We start from the raw sequence: 16,544 nt of genomic DNA, 5'->3' as shown, positions 1-16,544 counted from the left end.
GTAAAATTGGTATCACGGACTATTCCTGTAATAGACATATTGTAAGGTTTTATGACCAATAGTTTTACCCCCCTTGAATAGCTTCTTGGAAAAAAGATGACTAATCCGGAAAGGACACGGATATCCCCGACCCGAGAGGGTAGCTCCCACGGCACCTGGACGGGTGACACCGGATAGACTGGAACACAGGCGGCACGCACGAAGACTGAGCCAACTCCCCCAGACAATCCCACCAATACTTTCGCCTGTTCCTTAGTTACCGCCAGGTACCACAGTGGTGTGGAATTGTCGAGATATTGGGAATCGCCACTCTACCTGAGAGGTTGACAATGGCAGGTGCACTGGCCACAGGAGTTTGAAGGGAGGATAAGGGGAGCTATGAGAGAGCATGTTAGAGGTGGGGGCCAGAGGAGTAAGGAACCTTGTATGCCAGTCGGACCCAGATCAGGACAGCGCTGCACCAGGGGATACTGCGCAAGCAGAGCGCCTGAATTCAGCATCGAGACGCAAACTAAACAACCCTAACAATTTCCCTTTCTGCATACACCTCTCAAATTCCAAACCAAACACAACCAAAATCTACAGCACAACAAACCGCACAAACTTCACTACATTGCAACAACAAAACAAAAACACGCATAGTCTTGCACAACATTACACAACGGCTACTGGCCACAAACACCCCAGGCCCAGCCAACGGACCCACCGGGCTGAGGCCGCCAACAGCACATCATTGTTCTCTTGCACTTTTCCTACCTCCTCCCACTAACTCAACCTCCCCTCCTCTTTCAGAGCCGCCAGAGCGCCAGGGGGCCACTCCGGTGGTTATAGTGCACAGTACAAATGTCCTTTAACATTAACATTCTAAATGTGTAGCCTGAGTTCTTATCCAGGAGAAACTTACTGCCCCTCTGAAAATTATTTACTTACCTTTGAACTGTTCTGAAAAGTAACGGGTGAAACTATCTCTTCTGAAAGAATCAGTTGCATGTGTTGCAAGGTATATACTTGTAAGTTATGGTATAGTGTTAGGAAAGATTTCGTTATTGTAGGGAACTTTCCTTCCATGTGGCAACCCCTAAACTTTTTGCTATTGTTTTCAACCTGTTTTCTTGACTTTGCCAGAGAAGTGCAGCCTTCTGCGTACTCCTCTGGGCTTTCGCTCCTTTCTTACGGGGAAACTGACATGCCCTTAAGACAGTCAGTACCGGGGAACGCTGTTTCCCGTAGTTTCTTTTATCGTGTCGCCATTTTAGTGCAACACGACACAAGAGGGCACTGTAAGCTAAGTTACAGCTCTCTTGGGTCTCTAGCCTTCTACAGACCCTAGACACTCTTGTAGGATGGTTTTTGGATCGGTGCAAGTCATTCAGGGACTGGGCTGGTGGCAGCGATCATTTGGTTTATTTTGAGCTCCTTTTGCCGTTCTGAGCACCTTTTTGCCGCGAACACAAAAGGGTGGCCCGGCTACCCAAAATGGCCGGACCACGAGGCTCCTTTGTCTCGTCCACTGTCCGTCTTGCTCCCTTTACCTTCCCCCGGGTCAGGCGACCCGGGGCCTTCCTTATTTGGACATGTAGTTTCCCGCGAAACACGGTTGCTTTCGCGGGCTTCTACATGTCGTTTGAGTGCCCCCAGGATGTGGGCTGGGCTGTCTGGTCCCAATACACATCCTGGGTGCCAGAGAGTCTAGGGTGGTGTGAATGCCTGGGACCACTGTGGTCCGTGATTGGTCCACGTATGGTATGTGTGTTGATGAGCGGATCTCCCATTGGCTCCCCTCCGTTTTGGCGCGAAGGGAACCGTGGATAAGAGGGAGCTGGAAACACCACTGCCATGTCGATCTCCTGAGTTCTTACGAACCCAGGGATACAGGAGCCAAGTATCCTGCGAACACGAGGCTGGACCGAGGAATCGCTGGTGACCCCCTGAAGAACTTCTGCTCCTCATTGCTGTCGTCCGGTGAAGCCCTTTCCACCTAAGATCGAACAAGAAGGCCTGTACTGGCGCTTCGACCTATTGGAATAGCAGGACCAGCTATTCCCGGCACCTTCATCAACTCCTGCCGTAAGCCTTCGGAAGTGTCTCTGGGCCATCCAGTTGACTGACCAGCTTACTAAGGAGTCCTGCTCTGTAATCGCCGACAGGTTGGGTGGTATTCTGAGTCCGGGGCACGCTCACACGCTTCGTTTGCTTAGCAACCCTAAGCTAGAGGTGAACGGTGCTCGTTTGGCTTGAATACACCCGGCCGTTCCGTTGCCCTGCCGTGGCGACAAAACTGTGCAGGATTCTTCGATCGGGACGTCTTTTTACTCTGCACGACGACGAGACGTTCCCTGCTCTTCAGAACCTGCCAGAAGCTGCATCTATCGAGGAGAAGCTCGGGCCTGCTTGCTTCGGGGACCGGTGAGTAGATTAGCTAGGATCTGGTCGCCCTCCTGCAGTACCCCTTGCTTTTCCCCGCTGTAAATACAGCTCCCCTTGTCCGTACTCGCGCCCTACTTCTGCCTCACAGTGGAGGCTGCGCTAGAGTCACGGACCGTGTTCTCCTTCATTAGGGCACCCTACAGAGCTGTCCAACGTCCTCCGAAGAGCTTCACCTTCTGCCCATTGGCACCGGCGTGTGCAGGTACTTTTGAGCGCTAGGCTCCACTCTTCGTAGGGATTGGACTACCATCTAGTTAGGGGCCTCAGAAGGCGGACATATCACACGCATTGGTTCGCACTGCCTGTTTTCCTTCCCCTGCAGGTGGATAACATATTTCGTGCTGCTAATGCTGTGAAACTGTGTATTCTGTATATATATATTGGGTGGATAGTGTATGTGTTGGTTTAATATCGTTGTATATTGCTGCTTTTACTGTGGTTATTAGTTTCAAGGCCTTATAATAAATGTGTATCTATTTTTGATATAAACAACTGTTTGGAGTAGTTTGTAAGCGCTCTTGCTTTGTGTGCTCACTGCGGGCTTTCAGTCACCCTCACCCCTCTTGAGACCTAGTCTTGACCGCCGCGATCGCTACCTTGATTGGTCTGGCTTGTCCAGAGGTTACCCTGTTCCAAGTAATTAGGTTGGCCTTCTGAACTTCTGCGCCACCAGGACAGAGTTCAGAAATCCGTCTTAACATATAGCTATAGTATTCCGGAAACAGAATAACACTGTAGGTTACTACCAATAGGGTCCTACTTCCCTTGAATTACTCCATTCCAAAAGTCTAATGTGATTTTACTCCCCATGAACTGCATTCTACATGTTTATCGCTAGGTTTTACTCGCTTGAACTGCATGCTGCTATTAAAATGAAGGTTTATACTTTGGTTTGCATACCATAGTTTCTGTATAATTGTTTTATGAATGATAATGGTACTTACCGTTCTAAAGAATTCTTTGCCGTTTGTGTATATAACATAAACAATTACTTTTTTACAATACATTCATGTTCATTGTTTCTTTGAACCATATGGTTGCTTTTAGTACGGATCTACAGCACTCTCACTCCTTAGATAAGCCAGGCTGGTCTTGCATTGCTACCAACATCTCGGGTGGTACTGCTTTATATTTAGAGTGCAGTTTCTGTATTGCCCAAGGTATAGCTTTATAAAGCCCCCAAGTGAACTTGAGAAACTGTCCTAACAGTGGGTTTAACTTTTTAACCAATCAAAGTTTCCTTAATGGACCTCACTTTTAAAGTGGCTTTCCTTGTAGCCATAAATTCACAGAATGTGAGCTTGACTCTTACAGTGTCAACCTTTGGTCATAGTACATAAAAACAAGGTTGTCTTAGGAACACCTACGTTTTTCACTAAAATACATATCCAAATGTCATGTCAACCAGCCAATAGAACTACTAGTTTCCTTTTAAAATTCAGGGGAATATCTCTTCAAACATTGTATGTACTACATGAACACAGCAACTGAGAACAAATAAGTTCTTTGTATCACTGGCATCCGGTCGAGAAGGTTACCCTGTCTCTAATGCTACAATAGCCAGATGGTTTGTAAGGTGCAATCCACACTGTTAAAGCCTCTCAAGCAAAACACTTGTACTTCAAATTGCATTCCACATGTGGTACGGGGGCTACACAAGCCTTTGTTAATGTGCCACTTCAGTGCACACCTTTTGCGTCTCAACTCTGGCAAGGAATGATTCACAAGTGGGGCAGGCCATGTTAAAATGTGTGTTTCTGTTCCTTAACCCTCAGTTTGAAGGTTGAGATGGCTCATCCTCCGCACTACTTGCCTTTGGGGGGGGGGGGGGGCGGCGCCTGGCAGATTGATTCTGCCCCCCCTCACTGCTGCTGCCCCCAATCCTCAAGCTGTGAAGACCTCCTTTTCCGTGCCTGGGAGTCAGGGTGCAGCTGTGATGACTGTGCACACATGCACTGATGTCATCAGGAAGTTAAATTTACATGCTGAAGCAGAGAGGCTTCAGCATGTACATATCGCAGACACGCTTTTGCGTGCTGCTTGGGAATCTCTAGCCAGATTTCATTTAGTGAGAGCTAGTTGGAAAGCAGTCTCCCCTTTCCAACAGGGCCTCGCTTGAGATTGCTGGTCGAGGATCATTTGATACTTGACCCACAATGACCACTAGACCGCCACCAGACATTGATTTTTGGGGGTGGGTGCCCCCACCCAAATAAGGATTTTTTTTTTTTGGTCGGGGAAAGGCACGCTTGGGGTATTCGGGTGCCGGCCCTGTGTGAGGGGCATATTCTAGCTCCTTCTGGCGAAGGGGTTAAGGGGGAATTGAGGGTCTGACCGCATTTTGCCACCCCAGAGGAGGACCACTAGGCTACCAGTGATATGGTGTGGGGGGGCAGGCCAATCAGAACACCAACCCAAGAAAATGTCAACCAGATGGCACAATATTTTGCACCGATTTGCCCCCAAGGAAGGTGAAACATAGGGCAATTTTGCCAAAGGCACACTTGGGGGAATCAAGGGGCTGGACCTATGCCTGTAGGGACAGCCCCCTCCGAAGTCCCCCCCCCCCACCTTGGAGGGGCAGATCCATTCTGCTTCCCTGGGGGCCAAATTGAGCGTCTGATCCCATTTTGCCACCCCTAGGAAACAGTAAGGAGCACGAAGCCACCAGTGATAAGGATTTTGGGGGAACAGGTGCTCGTCAACAAGCCTTTTTCTTTTCTGCACGGTTATGTGCACCCACGCATGTGAGGTACACTTTTCGTCAGGACACCTGTGGGAACGTGGGGCCTGTGGTGTTGCTGCCATATTTCAGTGGTTTCCTGGTGGCAAATGTCTGAAAATAGTTTTCCTCTACATTTTAAACTTTCCCGGGCTTTGTGGGTAATGCATTCTAGGGCAATTTGCTCAAGTCATACCTCTTTGGATTCCCACCGGTGTTTACTTTTCAGAAATGCACGGGGTTCCCTGTTTTCCTTGGTGGCTGCGACGGGTCCAAATCTGTGTATTGTCCACAAAGCCAAATCCAGTCTTCCCTAGGATGTTTGATGTACCAATGGTTTAGCCTTTTCCCTTTGCACCCAGGTCAGGGCACCCACACATCTGAGGTACTGTTTTTGTCTGGACACCTGTGGGAATGTGAGAAGGTAGGACATTTGTTTTCTCTTGGTTTTGATAGTTTTCCTACTGCACTGTTGCACAACCCTTTCATTTCCCAAATGTGAATTACATTTAATCACTGCTTTGGGCACTTATGCTTTTGTAACCTGCACAAGTCACCTATCCTTCAAAAGTCTGCCTGTTCTATTTATAAGAAATGTATGCTTGCCATTCTTCACCACATTAGTTTCCCTTATTTTTAAATTCTGAATATGTCTGTTTATGCCGTCCGCTGGCCGTTTTGTTTGTGGCATTGCTTTTTTGTGAAACTTATGAAAAAGGTGTTTTCCATAACTGAGTCGTGGGGGGGGGGGGTGTGATGGTGAGGGGGGGAGTGGAGACGGGTGGGTGGATGGGGTATGACTATTCATTAGTGGAGTTATGCCAGCCTACTTGTCTACATGTGCGAAGAAAAGGGTGCAAATTTGGCCTAGGATATCCCTTGTAACGAAGTTACAAGGGATTGAATGTGACATTCCGAAATATCCAAATGTGGGCTCAGTACTGGAGTGAAAACTTTCAGCAGTTACAGGGTTACGTTCACCCACTCCCTTCCTTGGGTACTGCTTGCTAGTCTCTGCAAAGCATGTGATTCTAAGCAGATCCTCAGACCAACATGATCTACCAATAATCTTCTTTCGAGGGGATTGGGTCCTCCGACGTATTCCATATCTGACAAGTAATCACCACAGCTGTGCTGCGGTGATTACCTGTCATAGATATGGAATATGTCTTTCGGACCATCCCATCGAAAGAATGTTACCAGGTAAGAGTAACTTGTTCTGTTGCTTGTATCTGCTTAGAATCACATTCGCCCACCCATACTCCCTGGTACGGGAATAAATGGCTCAGATATGCGCTCAATCTCCAGCACCTACTGAAAACCACCATATCGCATCACCACGCTTACTCTCTTCCATACACCACCACTAACTAGAACACAGCGATACTATGACAGTCGGTATAGGTGTTTTCATACCAACACCTGCCACATACTCCCCGTCATCCTAACTAAACACAGCTGGCTGAACTCCTGCCAGCCTAGGCGTTCTCAGGCCTAATGCACCCAGAATCAGTCTGGTATCCTGCCAGAATGAACACATACTCCTGATTCTCTCAACCACCACACCTACCGCTATGAAGCAGCTATTGTACGAGTGCCACACCTGCTGCACACTATCCGGTGCACACACGCACCTTACGACCCTCTCTACTGACTTGGACTACGGTTCCCGAGGGCATTCAACCTACCAGCACCTTGAGTTCATACCAATGTTACATAAGGTGCTATATAAATGCAAAGTAACATCATAAATACATACTTCATGAGCAACCTCAGGACAGAAAAATAATTAACTGAATACCTTGGTGCATGAAGGATCGTGGATACTGTACTGGTAACAGTAGGGATGGTATTGGTAACAGTAGGGATGGTATTAAAGGAATGCCTTGTCGACACTTTTTTCGACTTCGAAAACACATGTAATACTCAATAAAAACCACTAGTTGGTGATTATTGGTAGTGTTTGTGTATGTGTGCAAGTGTACCCCTAGAAGGCCCCAGATAATCTTGTTTCGAAATTCAAGGCTGGAGACTGACCAATCTGAGGAAACTGCACCATTCTAACAGGTAGTGGCTGTCCTGGTATATGTGGGTCTTGAAACCACCAGTCCCAATCCCCATTTCAATCCATTGGTCACCAAAAACACTGACTGTGCATCCGAAGCTGGATTCCACAAAAGTGTGCCCCTACTTTGGAGTTTTTGAACTGAGTGCACAGGAAGATTGCCGAAGAGCAACCATTTTACAGTATTGAAAATAGCATTGCTGTGAATTTTTGTAGAACACTTCACTGTCACTAACCTGTCCTCGGCACATCAAAATGTATTACACACTTGGCCAAGCAAAGGCCCTTGTAGCACTACTGAAGGAGGTGTTGCAAATAAACACAAATACACATTGGGGAAACACTGCCTGCACTGGTATTGGAGCGTTCCAGTGCCCCGAAAACAGGCCGCTGAAGTAAACGAAAAACAAAAAATGGCCATCTTGCAAGTAACACCCAGGATATAAAGATACACGTGTGTTAGGGGTGCCATTGAAATCAGTGTAGGTGAAAATGCAACAATACATTCCCTAAATGACGCACTGAAGTAATAAATGCTTTGCTTTCTGATCAGGGTGTCTGCATCCAATTCTGTAATGTGGCCCACTACTGGCTTGGCCTGGACTTGGTGTCGCTGATGCCAGTGGGCAAGACACACAAACAGCTAAGTGGCATGAATATGGCATTTGTGGGTGGATACCATAGAGCAGTAATGGTGTAATCAAAACTCGTTGATGTAGCAGTCAGAGTGGCACTGCTCATATTTGCTTAGCCCCAGCAACTTAAGGAGGCTAGCACTGTAACTGGAAAGTTCTAATCTATTAAACTGTCAAGGCTTGGAAATAGCCACGTGCAAGCCTTTGTGAATCTCTTCCTGCTGTTTGAAACGTGCTATGCAATGGCGATTTGTCTTAAGTAAAGATTGATAGATATTATGGTGGCAAACTCAAGGCTGCAGTTTAGCTTTCTCGTAGTCTTCACAGTTGGCTTGAAACATGCTTCTTTACCTGTTGCACAACTTAACACATTTAAATTTTGTCCACAGACGGTATGTCTTTGGGATATAAGTGCTGGACCGAAAGAGGGAAAGGTTGTCGATGCAAAAGCCATCTTTACTGGGCATTCTGCTGTGGTCGAAGATGTGGCTTGGCACTTACTTCATGAGTCACTTTTTGGATCAGTTGCTGATGACCAGAAGCTGATGATGTAAGTGAGAACTGGAATGCCCTCCGTTGTTTAATTTGTTTGTGTTCTGTATTTAATTGGCAGCACGAAAGAATCACTTGTATTCTCTATTTTGTTTATGAGAAACCCTAGCTAATGCTTAATCAACTGAACCTGGCACTAAATTACAGCACTAAATGCCAATTTGGGGCTGATTTGCCCCTCCCCCACACCCCTTTTCCTACTTTTGTCCCATTCGACCCCCTCTGTTCTTTGGCAGAGCGGGCCCACCTGTTTGACATCCGCATCATGCCATTCTGGTATTACGTTTACGTGTGATATGTATCTCCTTTCTTTGTAGTTGAAAGCAATGATTTGTTTGGTGCTCAAAATGAATTAAGGTTAATCTGAAATAGCAAATGGACTGCCCTGCCTTCACCAGTGCGTTTTGAACATCAAATACTTGGATTGGTAATTGCAATTGATTACAATATTTTACAATGACATTTCGGTACAATTTCAAAAACAGTATTGCCAATTTCAGAATAAATATGCCAAATGTCAACTAAACTGGAGCCCCTTTCATCTTTAATCTTTGCTCACGATAAACCCAGCAGACGCCGCATGACCAGTTTTAACCAGTTCAGTTGCACATCAATTTGCGCTGAAGGCAATTTTGCACCCACAAAATGGATGCATTTAAATGTGAGTTTCTGACCTGAGGGCAGGAAGGTTGTCAAAGGAAGATGTCTAATGGACGGGACTTGAAACACTTTAGGAAGCCATTTGGAGTCTACAGTACTCGGTCATGATGGGTTTAAAAAATGGTGCACAGTAATCAAATGGAAACATAAGTAAAGCATGGGTCCCTGCACCTGGTTGTTGGGCACATCAAAAGGCATGTAAAATGTTGCCGGCCAAAAGTAAAAGGGATGCAAAATAATCACTCCACTTAAGGTGTTACAAAACAAAAACACAGAAAAGGGTAAAGGGGCGCCTCCCTGCATTTCTAGGCTGATCAAAGTCTCTAAAATAATCAGTTGAGTTTGATGAGGATTCCCTTATCTCAACTGAGTCAAAGTTGTAGAACATATGGGGGGTAGTGGGGGGGCGCTGTTGTGCGGCTCGTCTGATGGCCGCAACCTGAGAGTGCTCCGGCAGAGGCTTCAACATGCGGCGTAAAATCCTGCAGACCAGTGCTGGATTAACCTGTGGCAAGCTACTCACTGGGTGCCTGAATCCTGGTGGCACTAGGAGATCTGGGTCTGAGCCTTCGGGACTGAGTGGATTGCCAGATTTCAACCTGCTTTCCCCCGTGATCTGATCCTGGCGAGCCGCCCATCCCCCACCAACGGCTGAGGTCTGCTGCAGGCCGCAGCCATCCTGTGTGTTTGGGGCGGCTTCCCTACCTGCCGCCCCGCTCCTTCACACCGGCGCCTGTAGGTGTGCGTTGTGCCCCTCTGCTTTGGGGGCTCCGAGGTCTCACTGCCCTCCACCCCCGTCCGGCGGGGGGTGGAGTCAGGGCCTGGTGCACCAGGGGCGCAGCCCTTCCTGCTTGGGAGCGACGTCTCGGACTCTTCTGGCCAGCCAGCCCGCCTCCCTAACTCGCCTCACCATGTCGGCCTGGACAACTGCGGCTGTGCTCACTCGCGTGGGCCTGTGGCTCAGCCCCCTGTGCTCCTGGACTTGGCGGGGTGCCCTCACCGCCCCCCCACCGGCCTCTCCGGCAGTCGGACTGGCCCATACCTGTCTCCCCTGGCCCTCGATGGAGACCACAGCATAACATCACAGTGAGTCAAGGGCTCGGTGGGGAGTGAATTTGGTTGCAGCTGCCCTTCTCCTTCATGGGTGCTGGAGGGGCTCTTTTCTTTGAACTTTTTTGGGCAACTACCACCTCTGCCCTGAGGCCATAAGTACACACCCTCTGCGACACTGCTCTGGCTCCAGACCTGACAACCCCATATAACTGTGCCCTACAGGGTAATGCGGTTGTGGTCCTTGGTGGTGCTGGCCATCCTAATCTGTCCCCCTGTGTAGAACCGTCTCCGAATTTTTTCAACTAAATAGGGATTCTGTCCCGGGGTTGGTTTGGGAGGTGTTGAAGGTGTATATCCGGTGCTGGTGTATATCACAAGAGGGTCGTGTCCTTAAAAGCATTCTTCGAGCTATCGCTTCCAAAGAAAAAGATATAAAAGTCTTGGAGCTCCGGCAGACCCAGTCTGACTCCCCCAGTTCCATTCCATCCTGTCGGCTACGTGCCATAAGCTACACTAGCTGATGGACGACAAAAGATTTTTGGGCTACCCAGTTGCAGCTACCAGGTACGGGCAGGGGGATCGTCTGAGTAGGGCTTTGGCCTGGGCCATTAGCCAGGAACACCAACGGGACCCTATAATATAGATGCACCCGAGGGTGAATCCACTAGGGACTCATGGAGTATAAATGCTGCATTCCGACAATATTATGACTTTATATACGTCCAAGTGCACGGTGGGCCATAACTCATCATTCGTTATTTAGATAGGATCGCCCTGGGATGGCTGGACCCGGAGGTCGGAGCTCTCATCAATGATCCTCCCACAGACGAGGAATTCCTTGAGGTGACCGCTCCCAAATGGTAAAGCCCCCGGTACGGATGGCATTACTGCCAAGCTATACAAATGCTTCCCGTCCTTACTTTTCCCCCATCTACATAGTATGTACGAAACAGCTGTCTTATCGGGGGGCCTCCCGGAATCCACCAGGACAGCCCTGGTGACGGTATTGCTTAAACCTAACAAGGATCCCAAGAAGTGTTCACTATACTGTCCCCTATCGTTGGTAAATACTGACTACAAGATCCTGGCGAAACTCCTTGCCGATCGGCTTCTGCCCCACATCTCTGAACCGGGTCGCTCAACACAGAATAACCTCCGGAGACTATTCACCTTGATGCATAACATAAATTCCGATAGCCGTGGTGGCCTTGGATGCTGAAAAGGCATTCGACTCGGTGGAATGGCCTTTTCTGTTTGAAGTTCTCCGGTTGCCTGCGCACTCGGGGGAATTTCACACTCATCGTAGGGTAACTATCTGCTCACACACTTCCATTGTTTCTCTATACGCAGACGATACGTTAATAAATTTAAAGACTCCCAAAACCAACCTAACCCCCGTGATGGTCTACAGATAAATTGGTCCAAATCTGAGATTCTCCCTCTCACCCCTGGTGTTTCTCCACAGGACATAGGCGGCGCCTTTGCCTGATGTCCACACAGCATCCGTTATTAGGGCATCCATGTGTCCACGTCCCCAGACCGATTGTACGAGGAGAACTATGACGCAGTCCTACAACACTTCGAACACAGGGTAGACACCTTGGTCCGCCTCCCTATCTCCCAGGCGCCCGTATCTCATTATCCAAGATGGTCATCTTGCCGAAATGATTGTACTTTTTTAACGTCCCGGTATGGCTTCCTGTGACCACCTGGAATCGTTTAAAGAGCATGACTATCAAATTGATATGGGCCGGGAAGCAACCTCGCATCTCACTGCATACAATATCTCTCCCGTGCAGTCAGGGTGGGCTGGACGTCCCCGATATCTTCCTGTATCATCTTGTAGCCCAGGTCCAGTACGCAGTGTGGTGGTGGTCCCCCACGAGCGACCTCTCCCCACTTGCGCCTGGAGAGGGTTGTCATTATGCCTGGTGACCTAAGGGGCCTGTTCTGGGCTCCCGGGGAGCGACCCGTGAGGGCTGAGCTACAACCTCTAGAGATCACCCTGCAGGCAAGGGACTATCTGGCGAAGGTGGGCTTGGACCGTTGGTACTCCATCCTTGGCCATATATAATGTTCGCGGCATCCCTCTCACGCATGAGACCATATTCATTCAACATTTCACTAACCTCCAGATATACACACTAGGTGATGTTGCACCGGGGGGTAAGTTCATACTTTGGGAAGAACTCCAGACCAGGGGCACATGGTCTCCAATCACGTTACTCTTCTACTACCGGCTCCGGGAGGTCTTGAAGACCAGATGGCCTGATTTCCCAAATGCACCACACACATCCCCGTTGTTGTTGTTTGTAACAACGCTAATATCCACCAAGAAATTAATCTCTTCCCTGTATAGTCTGACCCAGACATTAGGATCCACACCTGCAACTCTGTATAGGGATAAGTGGGAAGGTAACATAGGGAGGTCGCTAACGGAGCACCAGGATAGACCTGAACCTATCCTGCACACGGCCGGCCCCGTGGTCATACACAGCCAGCAGACTCACCAGACTTCTCCTAGGGGGGCCCCCATTGCTACTAAAACGGTCACGGTCCGACTCCACTAGTGACATTGCCACCTGCGCTGAATCCACAGCAGGTCAGAGCTTAGAGGCTATTGCTGCAGTGTACACCTACATGCTCAAATATAAGCCTGAGAACACAGCTTAACCAGGGGCACCTATATAGGCTCCGAAAACAAAAGAACCGCATAACCACCTACGCAGATACCCTGTACCCCAACAATTGTTATCAAGGAACTCTAGGGAGAAAAAGCAAAGTTTGCTAAAGGTTTACTAAAACACCGTCCAAGTCATCGGCCGATACCCCGGGTGGGGGAGCCCACCACTTCGACCCCTCCGGTCCCAGATGACTCACAGAAGATGCTGGAATATATTCGGGAAGGTTTCACCACATTGCACACTAAACTTGCCGATATGAATGGCACCATCTCCTTTATAAAAGCTCATCGAAAAGACAGACGGTCGGGTCGCCGAAATTGAAACTAGGGTTGGGGCCGCTGAGGATGACCTCGGCGCCATCTGCGCTACGGTCTCCAAACTTTCTAGTCGGATATCGGCAGTTGAGAAGAAAAATGACGAACTGGAATCTCGCTCAAGACGAAATAACTTGCGCATTGTCGGAATACCTGAGGACAATATCATGGAACCCATTGTGGACTACATGGAACGCATCCTACGAACACTCCTGGATACACACAAAGCTCTACACACGGTTCGTGGTTGAAAGGGCCCACCGCTCCCTAACCGCAAAACCCAGACCAGGCACACCTCATCATAGCTAGAATCCTAAACTTCCGTGACCGCGATGCTCTCCTACGGGCAGCCAGGATTAAGGGAGAGCTGCTTCTGGTGTCGTGGGGGAGGAGGTGGGGGGGGGGATCCATCTTTACCTGTATTTTTCCATTGCAGTGCAGTAAGAGCACAGAGCCTTTCTTGCTGTAAAAAAGACTGATTCGGGAGTTAAATACTCCATGCTGTTCCCTGCAAAATTGAGGATCGAATATTCCAACCAAACATTCTTTTTCACGATTCCGGAAGAGGCTTAAAAATGTATTAACATTTCCCTGGCTGACTATCTTCCCCCCTGCCCCCCCAATCAATGCGGTGGACATTTGCGTTGCTTTGTTGTTACCAGTTGTGCCTATGCCTGCAATAGGCCCGTATACTGACTCGCTCATGGTGGTGGCTATACCTCGCAAGAGATAATTAGTCATCAGTTTTTGTTCCCCTTTGTTGAATTAATCCTCTTGTGTGGTCTGCTTTTAACCACAGACTTATTGTGTTTTGTAATTATTGACATCCTAATATATCCCCAGTCCGAAGGACTGATACCAAGCCTGCTAATGGACCCCCGGACGTGGATGCCAGAGTCCTGATTTGGATTACAATTCTACTGGGTCATCATCCCTCACGGGAGCACACTAACAAATTGTTGCAGCTCCTTCGTCTTTAACCAGTGATCCTCTGCACACGCGGTCTACGCTAAACACACTGGTTAATCCTACTGTACTGAAAATCTCCTTGCACTCTCCCCAGTCCGTTGCGTCATCGCCAGGCCGCTAACAGGCCCCCAGGCGCTGATGCCGAGTACTTTGTTATGGTTTTGTTGTGATTTCATTCCTCTGTTTGGGGGAGGGATGTGGGTGTGTGTGGGGGGGGAGGGGCGGGATGATATGTTAAGTCTTGACAACCACCAGAGATGCCACGCACACTACAGTAATACACCACAGACACATTGATGGGGTGACACACTGGCATTGGCCACCACTAATCCATAGACACTCAACCAATGCCCCTGCACAAATGGTAGATAGCAGCTTAACCTTCATGAGCTGGAATGTAAGGGGTCTGGGTAACCACAAAAAGATGTGGCAGATACAACTTTACGATGAGCGCCACGGTGTCGAAATCTTATGTTTACAAGAGACCCACACCCGCTCTGAACAATGCGAAAGATTTGCTAAACAGTGGGGACCCCAGAGGTACTACACGAACTACTCCACCCAGAGTTGAGGTGCCCTCATTCTAATACACAGGAATCTTAAGTTGTCATGCCACCATCCAGACCCGCTTGGGAGGTGTCCTCATTATTGGCAGACTGCAAAATCAGGAGGTAACCATCTTGACTATATATATATATATATATATATATATATATATATATATATATATATATATATATATATATATATATATATATATATATATTCGTCGACCAGGCGTGTCTGAAACACTATCCCTATAGTGACGTGCATTGTACCCACAATCCCTCACGCGTCGAGGTCCCTCAGATTGTTTTTTTCCGCCCAGCTTCTGGTCGCCTTCACGCGGAGCTCCTCGAGAGACATTGCAACCCTCGACCTTTGGTCGTTTCTTCTACGAAGATTAATACAGCACTCCCTCGACGCAGTGTAGCTGTTCTCCGCCGAGCAAAATCGTCGACGGAGGGTCGAGCGGAGGAAATCTTCGGCGCTGCCGAACACGTGGCCTGGCCTCGCTGGCCACATACAGTAGGGAGAGTGGGGTCGTGGGACATCTCTGGGTCTTTCTGAGAATGCCTTTCCCTTTCCCCTTCCTTTCCCTGGGGGTGTTTATCGCGATTTATTGCCTCTGCTATGGAGAGGACACCATTTAGGTTTTGCCCACTTTGTAAAGGCAAATTCACTTGGAAGGACAAGCACTCACGGTGTAACCGCTGCTTGCCCCTCGATCACAAAGAGGAAGGGTGCGCGGCTTGTCGGCTTCTGAAGCCTAAAACTCTAAAAGACCGTAGGGTTAAAAGGTGGGCGGCCTACGCGATGTCGAAGGCCGAAGGTTCACCCGCCGCTGCTACCACCGACAGTGACGAGGAACGCGATGACACGACCTCCGCCACGGAAGTCGAAACCCCCTCTAATGAGCGCTTACGCGCTTCGTCGTCTGTCCCCGGCCCAGACGGGCTCGGCTCACGCCCTGCTTATGGGGATGAACACCCCGGCGACACTGACGCACACAAAGATTCACATAAAGGTAAGCACACAACCCATGGCTCTTCTTCGTCTAAGTCGAAGAGAGCTTCGGCGCCCAAGGAGACGCAGGTTCCACCGGCGGCCTCCTCGGACCGTTCGGGTTCGAAGCCCCTCTCGCAGCCGCGACCTGCGACTGGGCTTTCGGCAAACAAGGGCGCCACCACCAAACCATCGGCCGGTGCGCTTCAACAGAAGGCGCAGACCGCCGTACAGCGCTCGATACCCATAGCGTCGAAAACTCAAGCTTCCGCCGACAAGAATGTCGCCGATAGCTTAGCCAGGATCGTCGTAGCCGACGCCCAAAAGCGTACGCCGAAGATTTCGTCGAGCGTTACGCATAGATCAAAGGATACGCCGAAAACACCCGAAGGAAAGCAGGGACTACCCCCTTCAGTCAGGGAGTCTCCCGACACACCGGAGGGTTTTGAGGAGGGCGACGGGACACTTTCCTCGACGCTTTGGGAGAGGTCGAGCCTTTTCGAGGTAGACAACTCGAGTTTTCCCCCGCTAGACCGCTCTGGGGTACCCCATGAAACTATGGAGAGACTCCACCTCTGTATGGAGAGGATGGAAAAGTTTGAGTACCCAAGCCCCTCTAACTCTCAGAAGAACTAGAGAAGGGCCTCAAGACGACCCCAGAGCCAAAAAACCGAGGCTGGTCGATCCCCTGCTGGACACAGCCTCAGACTCCCAAGATGTATATGACCTCACTGGGGAGGAACAATACTTCGAGGAAGAAGATGATTTCATGGACCAGGAGGAATGTCTAGAAGACAGAACAGATATGATAGAAGAAGGCTTCGGGATTAGCCCAGGAGATGAACCTTCGCACCCCTGGCAATCACCATCAGTGTGTTCCGACACTGATGCCCTAAATCTAACTCCTCCGGATAATTC

The 16,544-nt window shown here is 49.1% G+C and overlaps 1 protein-coding gene across 1 annotated transcript in view; it reads left to right on the top strand.

Moving 5' to 3' along the window:
* RBBP7 (RB binding protein 7, chromatin remodeling factor) overlaps positions 1 to 16,544 on the top strand; it is a 562,467-nt gene that overhangs the window by 187,914 nt on the left and 358,009 nt on the right. The window contains exon 6 of the mRNA XM_069636807.1: positions 8,239 to 8,399. Within this exon, the coding sequence (XP_069492908.1) occupies positions 8,239 to 8,399 (161 nt within the window). The remainder of the gene's footprint in view (positions 1 to 8,238; positions 8,400 to 16,544) is intronic.

This window comes from Ambystoma mexicanum, chromosome 7p (genome assembly GCF_040938575.1).
Source record: "Ambystoma mexicanum isolate Mex_15411 chromosome 7p, UKY_AmexF1_1, whole genome shotgun sequence".
Classification (NCBI taxonomy): Eukaryota; Metazoa; Chordata; class Amphibia; order Caudata; family Ambystomatidae; genus Ambystoma; species Ambystoma mexicanum.
This window is presented reverse-complemented; position numbering and strand designations above follow the sequence as displayed.